Raw genomic sequence first — 13,391 nt, 5'->3', positions numbered from 1 at the left:
CAGACCATGTCCCGCTGCAGTGGCTCCACCATATAAAGGATGTCAATGCCCGGATCACTTGGTGGTATCTGACTCTGCAGCCCTTTAAGTACAACGTGATCCATAGGCCGGGCACGCAGATGGTCGTGGTCAATTTCCTCTCCCGCTCGAGCGGGGGGGGGGGGGGGGAGGGGGGCAATAAGGTTTGGCCAGATGGCCGCGGCCCCAGTCGGGCGGTGGGGATGTGTGGCGTTGGTGTGGTCTCTGGCCGGCTGCAGATGAGGGGTGATGCAATGAGCTCCCAAGGCGGCGCAGGGGTGGGGTTGAACAGGTGTGCTGGGATGTGAGTGTGATGATGTCTCTTTATATGTTCACAGTGACAGTCGGAGGGAGAGAGCAGACGTGACAGCAGAGCGGGAGTGTCTGTGTCCCAGTATAACGAAAACCACATTATAATCACAGTTGAAAATAAAGTAGTGCTGTCAGTACGTTCGTGTCCTGCCTATGATTAACGGGTCCAATGTTACAGACACATTTATTTCATTTTTCAAATCTCCGTTTTCAAAAATACCAATGTACGTGTGGACGTAGCCTTGGTGTTGTTGAATGTTTCCCCGGTCATGTCTCTGTTTGTCTCTCTCACCCCTTGCCCTCCCTCCTCCCTTGCTCTCTCACCCTCTCTCATCATGCTCTTTCGTCCTGCTCTCTTGCCCTCTCTGACATCCCTCGCTCTCTATGTTCCCCGGGTTATGTCAGATCCTTTCTCAGTTTGTGTGTTCCTGTATTTCCTTTATCCCTTTAATAGTCTCTTGCCTGGTGTGCATCATATTCAGTTTTTATGTCCCCTGTCTTGTTTGTGAGATTGTGTCCAGCTGTGCTTCCCAGGTGTCTCCTCTTAGCCATGATTCCCTCGTTTGCCCTTGTGTGTATTTATGTCTGCATCTACCTCTGTCTTCAATCACAGTCTCCCTCATTCCCTGGCTGTGTGTTCCACCTGTTTATATAGTTTTCCTACGCATTCTAGTTTAGGCAAAACACCAAAAAAGCTGTTTTCGAGTTAAGTCCTGTGTATGAGTCTGCATTTTGGGCCCTCAATCCTGCCTGCTTCACACCACCAAATGACACTCTGTTTAAAAAAGTCTTATCTCTGATTCTATGTGTATTACTCAGCAAGCAGTGCAGAGTTTAAATGGCGCTGATGTGGGTGAGGGGACTTGCCCAGTTCTGGCTCCATCAAAGTCTGGGTTTTTTCCTTGCCTTCTCTGATAAGAGCTGGGGGCCTGAGTAGTGATTTTAAAATAGTTTAAACTTAAAAATCATGCCATTGCATTTTCTTCTTTTCAGTCTCATTCTTAATATAGAAAATTCCATTACATATGAACATTCAGTCACATATGGGTAGGCTTCACTTCATGTGTCATCCATTTTATGCTATTTTACTTCAATTTCATAAGTACATTCTTGTGTACTCATTCAGTTCAACAGTATCCCTTTTAAACCAAATACTTTCATATCTTTAAAACTCTGTGTTTGTCAATCACAATTTACTCAAAACAATTTCTTTTTACTAAATTGTACACCTTAAAAGTCAGAGACTCAGAAATCAGTGTGTGTGTCTGCTCTCTCTCATGCACTTCCTTACATGCACACACACACACCTTTATCTTATCTCTACCTTACCTTATCTCTTTTGTTCAAGAACAAAGAATAAAGTTACTGTTATTAAAAGCACACAAAGAAACTCTATTATAGCACACTATAATCACATATAACAGTGGTCCCCAACCCCCGGGCCTCGGACCGGTACCGGTCCGTGAGTCGTTTGGTACCGGGCCGCGAGAGTTGAGGCTCAGGTGTGAAATGTATAGTTTTCAGGGTTTTTATCAGTTTTCAGCGTTATTTTGTTATCGTTTTGATTGTTAACTCGGTTTTCCCGGGACTTTTCACGTGTGTTATGAATAAATCTTCTTTTTTTAGGTACCGGTACTAGTTTTATTTTGTTGTATTTATCCGCGACACATTAAAAGCCGGTCCGTGAAAATATTGTCGGGCATAAACCGGTCCGTGGCGCAAAAAAGGTTGGAGACCACTAACATATAAGACTGGAGGTTGTGCCTTTTTACCCTATTTTGGACGTAATGAAATTTCAATCTCTCTATGTCCCAGTGATTAAAATACAATCAATATAATTTATTATACTTTTTATATACTAATATACTAATATATATATATATATATATTTGCATTCAAATAATGAAATACTTTAGTAATGTCTAAATGACTAAAACAATTAAAAATAAATTCAATTTACTAATGCGTCCATTATTGCCCAATTCATTATTAAAGTGCAAAATGTTTTATTTGATAGATTTGACCATAATTACTCCATAATGAATAATGATTACAGTATTTAAGCTTATGATTTTTAGGTAGATCAACATTTACAAATACCAGAAAAGATATGTGTAACAATGACCATGGATAGCTGACTATAATGTGAGCCGCAGATACAGGATGGAATCATTGCCTTTATTAGTAAATACATGCGTTGCCTTTAACATTCACACCTTTAATTTTGATACATGCCCTGCAACAACTGCCTTACAGCAAGATTAGTTAAAATTTTTATTTTTAAATATTTTTAACAACAAAGATAGCATATTGACATGGAGCAATCCTGCATTACAGTAGTATTATGATGTTAGTGAACAAAATAAAACTAATGTTTTACTCAGTGCAACTTTTTCAGTGTTCATGTTGATTAAAATTTACAGGATTGTATGTGGAATCAATCCATCCATTTGCTTCTGCTTATCCTTTTCAGGGTCGCGGGGGCGCTGGAGCCTATCCCAGCTGTCATAGGGTGAGAGGCAGGGTACACCCTGGACAGGTCGCCAGTCTGTCACAGGGCCAACACACAGGGACAGACAACCATTCTCGCTCATATTCACTCCTGCATTCACACCTATGGGCAATTTGGATTAACCAATTAACCTATCTCCACAGACTGCATGTCTTTGGATGGTGGGAGGAACAAATCGTTGTTGTCCTTATATTAATAAGTTAAAACTGTCAACATTTCATGATGAACAACGAGGCAGCAGGAGGACAGCTGCAGTTTAACAGCTTCAACTCACTGACAGGAAACAACATTAGAAACATCATCATCCTCAACTCATCTGCTGCACTGACACTGACACCTTCAACGGCAACACCTTCACTTTATCCCATGTATAAATGTATGGAAACATCCTGTGAGTGAAAGTGTGTTTGAAGGTGTGTATGTGTGTGTTAGTATCAGGATCAGAGAACGACAGCTTTCCTCTGTTCCAGTCCAGATTCACTCTGATCCTCTGGAGCTTCTTCAGAACAGAGAGAGCAGTAACAGGAGCTGATGGTGAGCGTGCTGAGTATTTGCCTAAACTGAAACCGATTTTCCATATTCCAGATCTTATCAGTCCCTTCCTCTGCACAGACTCTGCTAACACACCCAGTTCCCACCCTGTACTGTCTCCAACTTCAACATCCCAGCTGTGAGTCCCTGAGTTAAAGCCCTCAGAGCCCAGGATAGAGCTGTATGAATCAAACCTCTCTGGATTATCAGGAAGCTGCTGCCTCTCTCCTCCTCGTCTCACACTGGTCAGATCTTCAGACAGGATGAGTTGTGGATGAGCAGTGTTTGGGTCCAGAATGAGAGGAGTGTAGGAGACCATGTCCTTCTTATTATTCCAGATGTTGAAGGTCAGGTTGCCCAGGTGTTTGGCCTGGTCTATCAGAGCTCCTGAGGGCAGCTGTGGATCATCCAGCAGGGGGCAGCGCTGGACTCTTTCCACTGCAGCCTTGTAGTTGTGCAGGAATGAGACGTCTTCAGCTCTCAGCTCCTCCTCTGTGGCTCTGACTGTGTCTGAAAGAGCTGCTATCTCTCTGCTCAGAGCCTCCATCTTCTCCTTCATCATCCCACTCTTCTGCTCCTCTTCCTCCCTCAGTGCAGCCAGCCTGGCCTCCTCTTCCTCTGCTAGAAACTGGTGAAGCTTCTTAAACTGCTCCTTAATCTGCCTCTCTGTGTGTCGGGCCTGGACCTTAATGTGTTCTGCTGTTTGATCAAACTTCACTTGAACTTCTTCACAAACCTTTAACTTCTTCTTTAAGGGCTCCAGAGTTTCCTGAAGTTCCTTCTTGTGTTGTTGTGCAGCTTCATCGATGGGTCTGAATCTGTGATTGGTGTGTTTTTCTGAGGCACAGCAGACGACACACACTGGCTGCTGATGGTCCAGACAGAAGAGTTTGAGTTTCTCAGAGTGCAGACTGCAGAGATCCTCTGAAGCTCTCTGATCTCTCTCCTGTAAGAACGACTCACACAGGTTCTTTAAAGCTCGGTTTAAAGGTGGATCATTCACTGATATTTCCTTACAAACTGGACACTCGTGTGTTGGTCTCTCTCTCCACCATCTCTTCAGACAGTCTTTACAGAAGCTGTGGCTACATGACAGAAGAACAGGATCTCTGAAGACCTCCTGACAGACCGGACAGCAGAGATCCTCCTCTGATCTGGAAGCCATTGAGTCTGTGAGTGAAGCTGAAAACAGCAGACAGGAAGTACAGTCAGTCCTGGCTCCCCTCCCTCCTCTACCACCTTCACTGAAACTTCCTTTGAGTCGTGTTTTTGCTCAAACTCACATTCAGTGTGTGGAGCGTCAGCAGCTTGAAGCAGCAGTGTTGGAGTTTTCCACTTTTCTCTCCTGTAGCTGGACTCACTCAGAGGAAGCTGCTAGTTTGGTCTGAGCTCAGTCTGATCGTCTGTGCGTCTCTCTTTACCGATGAAAAAGAACAGCTTGTTTCCTGGTTTGTCGCAGTTTACTGATGTCAGGGGCGGAGCTCTTTTCACCTCCCTTGGCTGTCAAGAGTTTTGCTTCAGCCATAAATAAAGGTGTGTTTCATCACAGAGTTCACTTGTTTACCTAACAGCAGCTGTAAAACAGTTCAAAGCATTAAGCTCAGAAAATAATGTGTCACTTCATGTAGTTGTTTGGGAGGCTTTATTTTGAAAGTGCTTTATCCTGCCTCAATATTTGGCAGATTCTCTAGCTGCTGGTGTGTAATACAAACACAGGGGATTTCATGTGTTTACTGGGATGCAAATTCTTCTTCTACCTAGTGGGATTATAATATTATTTTATGCCATGTTAGACCCCTAATTAAAGATTGTGAATTATTATGTAGTTTTAGTTTGCATTATTCTCCTGAATTAGAAGAAGCTGATAACTATTGCATTAGTTAAACTGATTTGCATTACATTAGACTGCTGATTTATTGTGAATGAATGATATTGTTTTATGATGCATTATACTGCTGAGTTATAAGAAATACTGTTTGCAGAAAGTCATCGCCTTATTTGTCTGATTAGAAGAGAACAGAATATACTGGAGTTTTCTGCCCCATCTCAGCAGGAGCAGATAAACAGGGAGCCAAGGTCGTAGCTTAGGCGCCGTGTGAGAGAAAGAATGTGAATGTTTAGGCTTTTATGATAAGGTGGGGGCCACTAGAGGCTATAAGAGTTTGATCAATGCTCCACCATTTTGAGATCTGATGCTGTCTGCGTACGGTGTCCATCTCCCACGCGTGTGATCATTAAAATCATTGTTTGACTCAACCCGGCCGGACCAGTGTTGTTATTGTGGTGTTTCCTCCTGTATCCATCCCCAATATTTGAATCCGTAACAACCTTTAACTCTCACAGACCCAGTTTCCCTTTACTGGGTCTGCAAATGTATAGACATAGTATATTGTTACACATTTGTACAGTCTCACACAGCTCTTGATAGGCGCACTGCATTACGGTTAGGGGCCGAGCTTGTTTACTCCTGCTAGAGCTGCTCTTTTATTGAGAGACTCCTTCTTGTGGTGTAAAGGAGGGATAACTACCTTTCCAGCACTTTGTCTTATTGGAGACTGGGGCACACATTATTTTACAACAACCAAAGAAAATAACATATTTGAACAATATGAACATTTCAACCAAATATTATATTGTAACTAAAAGATTGTGGGGGTGGGGGTGTCTTGTTTTTGTCCTTAATGCCTCTCTTGTCCTTACATATGTATACTTATCAGTATCTTGGAGTAAAATTGTTAATTGCTCATATTATTTATATCCAGCAACTACAACTTCAAAGTTTAAGTAAAACATGATAGTAGTAATTTACTATTAGTGTGCGTGAAGAGCGTACAGCCTCACAGGAAATCTTTCATTTCTGCACATTTCTGCGGTTAATGGACACAAACTCACAGCGGAGCCACCTGGAACATTTGCTGGTAAGTGGACTGAGAGCAAACTGTTAATGTAATGTTAACCATGTGTCACCCACTCTGTAACTTTCTCAAGAACTAAAGTTCCATAGTACCTGAACTTTCATTCTTTTTTTTTTTTTCTTTTTTTTTTGCCTGTCCCATTTGGTTCTTTAGCCGTCAGAATTGTTGTCTGAAGACCAACAAGGATACCCAATGGATTTACTTTGCCAAATGGATCATTGTGGCATTGCCGTATTGGTCCATTTGATCGACCTTTGTTTTTATTATTTATTATATTTTATTTTCAGATGTTACAGACGGGACAGACATGAGTGAGGGATAGGAAAGGGAGAGAGAAAGAGGAAGGAAAAGAAAAACAGAAGGGGAGAGGGACAGTGAGAAAGGGGGGGGAGAAAAAAAATCTCCTGGATCACCTGTTGAGAGAAGAAGAATAGAAAACAAGCAAAAAAAAACAAAAAACTAAACCAACATACTAGACACAACACCATCACATTAATCTAGCTAAGTGTAAACAGCAGTAAATACTAAATATTCAATGTTGTTGTGCAGCACGCAGGACAGACAGCGCACAATGTACTTTCATTCTTAAGCCGTTTGCCCATTGTCAGTACCAGTCAGAGTGCCTTATTTTATTTTTTTATTTGAGACTATTAAAAGAAACATAACTCGAAGTTAATACTTTGTCCTACAATTTGATTTGTAATAAGCATATTTTTTCTCAGTAGTGAGTATGTTGCAGAATGTCTCTGTGTGTTCAGCCTTTTTTTCTGTTTATATCTTTTGTCATCATGGAACAACCTGTTCATTGGAGACAACGGTGCTTTTGCCTATCAGTACAAATAATAAAAAGGTTGTTCCATGTTCTTTTGTATGCATGAAATCCATTAACTAGTCACCAGAGATGGGCAGTAACGTGTTACAAGTAACGTGTTACTGTAATGCAATTACTTTTTTCAAGCAACGAGTAAAGTAAGGGATTACTATTGCAAAAAAGGTCATTAGATTAAATTGGTACACCCCAAATCTCCACCATGAAAAGAAAAAACAAAACTGATAGTTACTGCTTTACTGCGTTACTAAAACCGTTAATTTAATGTTATTAATGTAATTTAATGTAAAATAATGTTGTACTACGTGATTGCTAGTGACACAGCTATGTTAGCATAACATTAGCACAGTGAAGCTGGAGGATGAACGCCAACTTTTTTATCCACTCGATAAAAGTTAACGTGAGGGATTCTTGTGGTCAGGGACAAATGCAATCGCATAGCAGGATGCTATACACGGGGCAAACTTCAGTTAGGAAAGCAACTGAGATTATTCATCCAGTCATTTGCTATGATTGTTGCCCGGCATAATTTGCAGATGATAATGGTTGTAGCCGCTGCGATGCTTTCGACAAAAACAGGCGCAGCTTGATGACATCATCAACATGCGCTATCGCGGTAGAGCGGTATAGTCAAAATATCTATCGTTGGTCAAATTTATATCGTTTGTATCTTATATCGTTTATATCGCCCACCCCTAGAATCGTGTATGTTTTTCGTTCTACTTCTCACGTGTGCACCACTTTGTGTTGGTCTTTCACGTGGAATTCCAATAAAATTGATTCATGTTTGTGGCTGTATTGTGACAAAATGTGGAAAAGTTCAAGGGGGCCGAAAACTTTTGCAAGCCACTGTGAATATATTAAACCACTCTAAAATACAATCGATGAATGCATTGGTGCCTACTGATACAGTGAAACAACAAAAACAAATAAACAAAAACAACAACCTAGCTGTTGAATTAAGCAAGAGTGAAATAAATTTAAAAAACCACTGGTGTATCTGGACCTCGGCCACGAAGCCAGAGATCCACCCTGGAAAAGAAGCAGCTTGACAATCTGTAAATCAAAACAGGACATCACTTTGACTGAACAATTGACCGCAGCAGGAATAGCCCTCCCACCTTGCTTCATATGTATTGTTCAGCTACCTGTTTAAAAGATGGGGACTAACAAATATCGACAAACGCTGGTTGAGTCCCTTACATGTTTTGTCACAGGAACAAAACAATGGTTTCTTCCTACAGGGGGTAAAGATACAGCACACTTTAAACCTCCGCCAAATCACCAAAACACAAGCGGACCATTTTCGGTGACCTAAAGCTTCAATAAAAGGCTAAGGGACCCACATCAAAGTTCAAAGTGCCAAATACCGCGGCTTGGACCAGGCACTCACAGAGCTCCAGGTTCACTCAAGAGAATGAGTAACTGCCTGTAGTGATGCGCGAATCATGAACGAATCGTTCAATACCCACCCACCACTTTAATCACACTCTAGATCTTGTTTTAACATATGGCATCGAACCTGAACATTTAACAGTGTTTCCTGAAAACCCTCTCCTGTCTGATCATTTCCTGATAACATTTACTTTTACAATAATTGATTACACAGCGGTGAAGAGTAGACTTTATCAAAGTAGATGTCTTTCTGAAAGCACTGTAACTAAGTTTAAGAATATAATCCACCCACTGTTATCATCTCCAATGCCCTGTACCAACACAGAGCAAAGCAGCTATCTGAACGCTACCCCAACAGAGGTCGATTATCTTGTTAATAATTTCACCTCCTCACTACGTACGACTCTGGATACTGTAGCTCTTGTGAAAACTAAGGCCTCAAATCAGAAGTACCTGACTCCGTGGTATAATTCTGAAACACGTACCCTAAAGCAGATGACTCGTAATCTGGAGAGGAAATGGCGTGTCACAAATCTAGAGGATCATCATTTAGCCTGGAGAAATAGTTTGCTTCCCACTGTCGCCAAAGTGCTTGCTCATAGGGGGTCATATGATTGTTGGGTTTTTCTCTGTATCTATGAAGCGCCTTGAGGCGACTTTTGTTGTGATTTGGCGCTATATAAATAAAATTGAATTGAATTGAATTGAATACTCGAGAATCACTTTACTGACTCATGAATCATGATTCACAAGCCCAACTGACTCACTGACTCATCCCTGTTGCTGTTAGCAGCAATATATCTAGCTTATAATTAAAATTGTGGAGAAAAACACATCATCCAGTATCTTAACAAAAACATTTCTGCTCTGAACTGGAAGAAAAAACCCTGAGTAGAAGCTCACATCAAGAAAATAGCTCCTTGGTTCACAGTAGCATCGCTATGCTAACAACACATTTGAGCTACTCACCCCCTTCCTCCTGTGCTGAATCATAGGCTGTGTCCCAATTCAGGGTCTGCACGCTTGAAGTACGCATTTCAAGTGCGGCCGGTTAGGTCACCGCCACGCGACGATGGCTTTCCCAATTCGAAGTGTGCTTCAAATGCATACTCCAAATGCGCCATTGATTTCCCCAAATATCAAGCGTGGTCCGGTGCACGCTTCGTGGTCCCATATATCCCACAATTCATAGCGCGGTGGTGGGTGTGGATAATTTTGCTGCAAAATACGGCAGAAGGGAGCAGCCGAAGAGGTTTTTGTTTTTTTTCCCCCAAACTTTATTGAACTTATAAAGCGAACAGTCAGTCATTCCAGTTCAGTTTGTACAGTAGACATACAAGGCAAATAAGAGTAACAATAAACAGTACAATGAAATAAGAAGGATAAATAAACAAAGGATAAAAAAAGAAAAGGGGTGTTTGTAGCTCAGGTGGCAGAGCAGGTCAGCCACTAATCAGAAGGTCGGTGGTTCGATCCCAGGCTGCCTCCTGGCTGCATGCCATATATACTTGGGCAAGATACTAACCCCGTGTTTGCCTACTGGTGGTGGTCAGAGGGCCCGGTGGCGCCAGTGTCCGGCAGCCTCTCCTCTGTCAGTGCGCCCCAGGACATGTGACAAACTTCATAACAACTTTGTACTTGAAAGTTGTGACAGCTCATTCGTTAAACATTTCTGAATGTATTTCAATCAATGATAAACCTTTTTTATTGGAAGTTAATTTAAGAGAGTTTAAGTAATATTCAATTTCAATCAAAAACAAATTAAATGATGGGGTTGAGTTTTGAAATTTACATTTATGTATTTGGAATTTCCCTAATAAGATGGAGCGGCCGAAGAGTGAACTGTCAAAAGTACTGAATACGACGTCACTTATTTATGTGCGAATGTTTAATAATTAAAGTCAGTCATATATCCACAAACACAACAAGCTGAAAGTCAGTGATATATATATATATATATATATATATATATATATATATATATATCATAATAATCTGACAATACTATAATATTGGCTATATTATATTTACATTACCACAGTGAGATGATTTTAGTCTCATGAACAACATTAGCTAATTGTTATTTACTAGCTAATCTTAAATGACTGTTCAGCACAGAAATGAAGCCCAAGAATCATGTTTTACAGTCCCGTGGTCTCAGCCTCAGATACTCAACTAATCAAAGTGATGTCATGACAAAAATGAATGACCAACAAAACATTTTTTCTCCTTCATTTCTGTCAAACAAAGCTGTATGTAAAGTGTCTCGCGGTTAGTAACATGGTTGCTAGACAACCTGAACAGCGCGACCAAGCGTATACCGTCCCATTTCACAAGCCTCTCACTTCCACACTTCTCGTACTTATAGTATGCACCGTACGTAGTACACGTAGTGCGTACTTATAGTACGCACCGTACGTAGTACGCGTAGTGCACGTAATGCGCGTACTTCAAGGGTGCAGACCCTGAATTGGGACACAGCCATAGAGCGAACGAATCACTCACTCACTCACTCACTCACTCACCCCCTCCCTCCTGGCTCACAGCTTCTTCTTCTTCTTGGTTGGCAACCAATGTTAAGGCGCATTACCGGCTCACAGCTCAGTGGAAATTTAGATGAGAAAATATATATTTGATACATTTAAGGAAAATGCTAATAAAATAAAAATAAACAAAATAAATGTTTATTAAGTAATTTTGATAGGAAATTGCTTACTTTTAGAAATGTTTTTGCTCTTTTTTGCTCTATAAAATAGTTGTTTTCTTTTAGAATCATTCATCTTAGCAGTAGGATTTACATGAAAAGAGAAACAAATTAAGTTTGAGTGAAAATGTACATTTTTTGCACTCTCTGGGCAACTGACTCAGTGAATCAAATGACTCAAAAAACACGATTTACTTTGGTGAGTGACTCATTAAAACTCGATTAAGAAAAAGAATCAAATTTACCATCACTAATTGCCTGCACCTGTGCTTATAAAAGGGAAAAACCCAGCCCCACCAACTAGGGGCGGTTCCCAGTCTCAGGTCTCACCTGTCACAATAAGGTCTGGATGTAACGTCCTTTTACCTTCTCAGGCTACGTCCACACGTACCCGGGTATTTTTGAAAACGTAGCTTTTTCTATGCGTTTGCACCTTTTGTCCACACGTTAACGGCGTTTTCGGTCACTAAAAACTGAGATTTTTAAAAACTCCGGCCAGGGTGGATATTTTTGAAAACTCCGTTCTTGCATTTACGTGTGGACGAGAAAAACTGAGAAAATGCAGAGTCAAAGGTGTGCGCATTTTTTGACGTCACTCTGTGCGCCACGTTATTGTTTCGGTGAAATGAATTTCTACAATACTATTACTGTTAATTGTACTCTCTGCAGTGTTTAAATGCTTACATATACACACACAGTTACTGTCCCTCCACACATACGACTCGGTTCTGCTTCTATGCCCCAGCTTTGTTTACTTTTTCCCAACGAGGCTTCTAGACTTCTGATTGGCCAACATTTCTGCACGGTTAGGAATATATCGCCACCTGTTGCTTTGGCATGTTCCTAGCAGCGTTTTCCTTCATTTCTGCCTTTACGTGTGGACGGGATTATTTTTTAAAACGTCCGTTTTCAAAATCTCCGTTTTCAAAAATACCCGTGTACGTGTGGACGTAGCCTCAGATTTAATGAGGAAAGCCGGGAGGACTTTAATCTTTTTCTCAAGAATATACAGTAGTCTGCGAATTAATATATATGGTTTTAATAATACTAGATGTTATTCTGCTGGGAAAAGATAGTGCTCAGCTGCAGATGAGAGAACATCATGATCACACGTCCCTGTGAGTATAAGTCATCTGTTTTATAGCGACATGTGGCATAACTCCATCTGACACTTTGATGTTCATCTATATTCACCCAGAAATCAGGACAAATGAGCCAGTCTCTGTGAAGACGTCTCAGAGCAGAAGTTTTTCATCCCATAAAGCAGGGGTGTCCAATCCCAGTTCTCGAGAGCTACTATCCTGCATTTTTTAGATGCATCCCTACTCCAACACAGCTGAAATTAAATGGTTTAATTACCTCTTCAGCATGCAATCATATTTGGCAAAGGCCAGATAACAAGCCATTCATTTGATTCAGGTGTGTCAGAACAAGGATGCATCTAAAAGCTGCAGGACGTTAGCTGTCGAGGACTGGGATTAGGCACCCCTACCAGAAAGGATCTCACATCAGCTGCTACCATCTTGTGGCCAAATTTGGTTACTGTCTTTGGAATCTGTCTGAATGAGACATTTGTTTTAGAAATGTTTAACATGTGTTTATTATTCATCACACAGTTATCTACAACCTCTAACTCCATATTAAGCTTCGAAGTCATTGATTCAGTATTTAGCTGTGTGTTTTTTTTATGTCATCAAAAACTCAGCAGTCTGTGCCTTTTTAATACAAATTGAAGAATATAAATAAAAAACAATAAAAATCAATCTTATAGATTCATCCCATCTCTGCTCCATCTGCTCTACATTATCTGATCGTTATGAGAAAATTCTGTCAGGATTAGAAACTTAAATTTTTATATATTTATTTTAATTTCTGTTAAATAACCTTTAAATTAAGTTCCAGAGTGGGTTTAATGGTTTTACTTTAGTATTTACTGTTCAGACATTTTGAGCTTTTTCATTGTGGCATGTGTGGTATTTTTCAGGCTGTGAGATTTAAGAAACTCTATTGTGGTATAAATCTTTTGACAATATATATATTTTTTGTCATAAACAGACAAGAAAAAAACAACAAACTGCTCCTCCCATTCAATACATGTCAGTCCATATCCCAGCAAACTAAATCATCTCCATTTACACATCAAATAGAAACATGAATCACTTGGAATGATTAGAA

At 40.5% G+C, this 13,391-nt stretch overlaps 1 protein-coding gene across 2 annotated transcripts; it reads right to left on the bottom strand.

Annotated features, from left to right (window-relative positions):
* Nucleotides 1–2,494: 2,494 nt before the first annotated feature.
* On the bottom strand, nt 2,495–7,613 carry LOC146712821 (nuclear factor 7, ovary-like). Of its 2 annotated transcripts, XM_085452642.1 has the most exons (2): nt 7,601–7,613; nt 2,495–4,522 (listed from the first exon to the last, which is right to left on the bottom strand). In XM_085452642.1, exons 1-2 carry the CDS (start codon nt 7,611–7,613, stop codon nt 3,150–3,152), a joined length of 1,386 nt encoding a protein of 461 aa, XP_085308768.1. In that variant the 3' UTR covers nt 2,495–3,149. The 2 variants fall into 2 exon arrangements, with proteins under 2 accessions (XP_085308768.1, XP_085308767.1); XM_085452641.1 differs by lacking the exon at nt 7,601–7,613 and having other exon boundaries at nt 2,495–4,549.
* Between the last annotated feature and the right edge of the window lie 5,778 nt (nt 7,614–13,391).

The sequence above is a fragment of the Copadichromis virginalis genome, linkage group LG3 (genome assembly GCF_057382275.1).
Source record: "Copadichromis virginalis isolate Kocher_CV1m ecotype Utaka linkage group LG3, C_Virginalis_male_GT1.1, whole genome shotgun sequence".
Classification (NCBI taxonomy): Eukaryota; Metazoa; Chordata; class Actinopteri; order Cichliformes; family Cichlidae; genus Copadichromis; species Copadichromis virginalis.
This window is presented reverse-complemented; position numbering and strand designations above follow the sequence as displayed.

Excerpts from the sequence above, each read along its gene's own strand:
- LOC146712821 (XM_085452641.1), bottom strand. The coding sequence starts at position 4,538 with ATGGCTTCCAGATCAGAGGAGGATCTCTGCTGTCCGGTCTGTCAGGAG.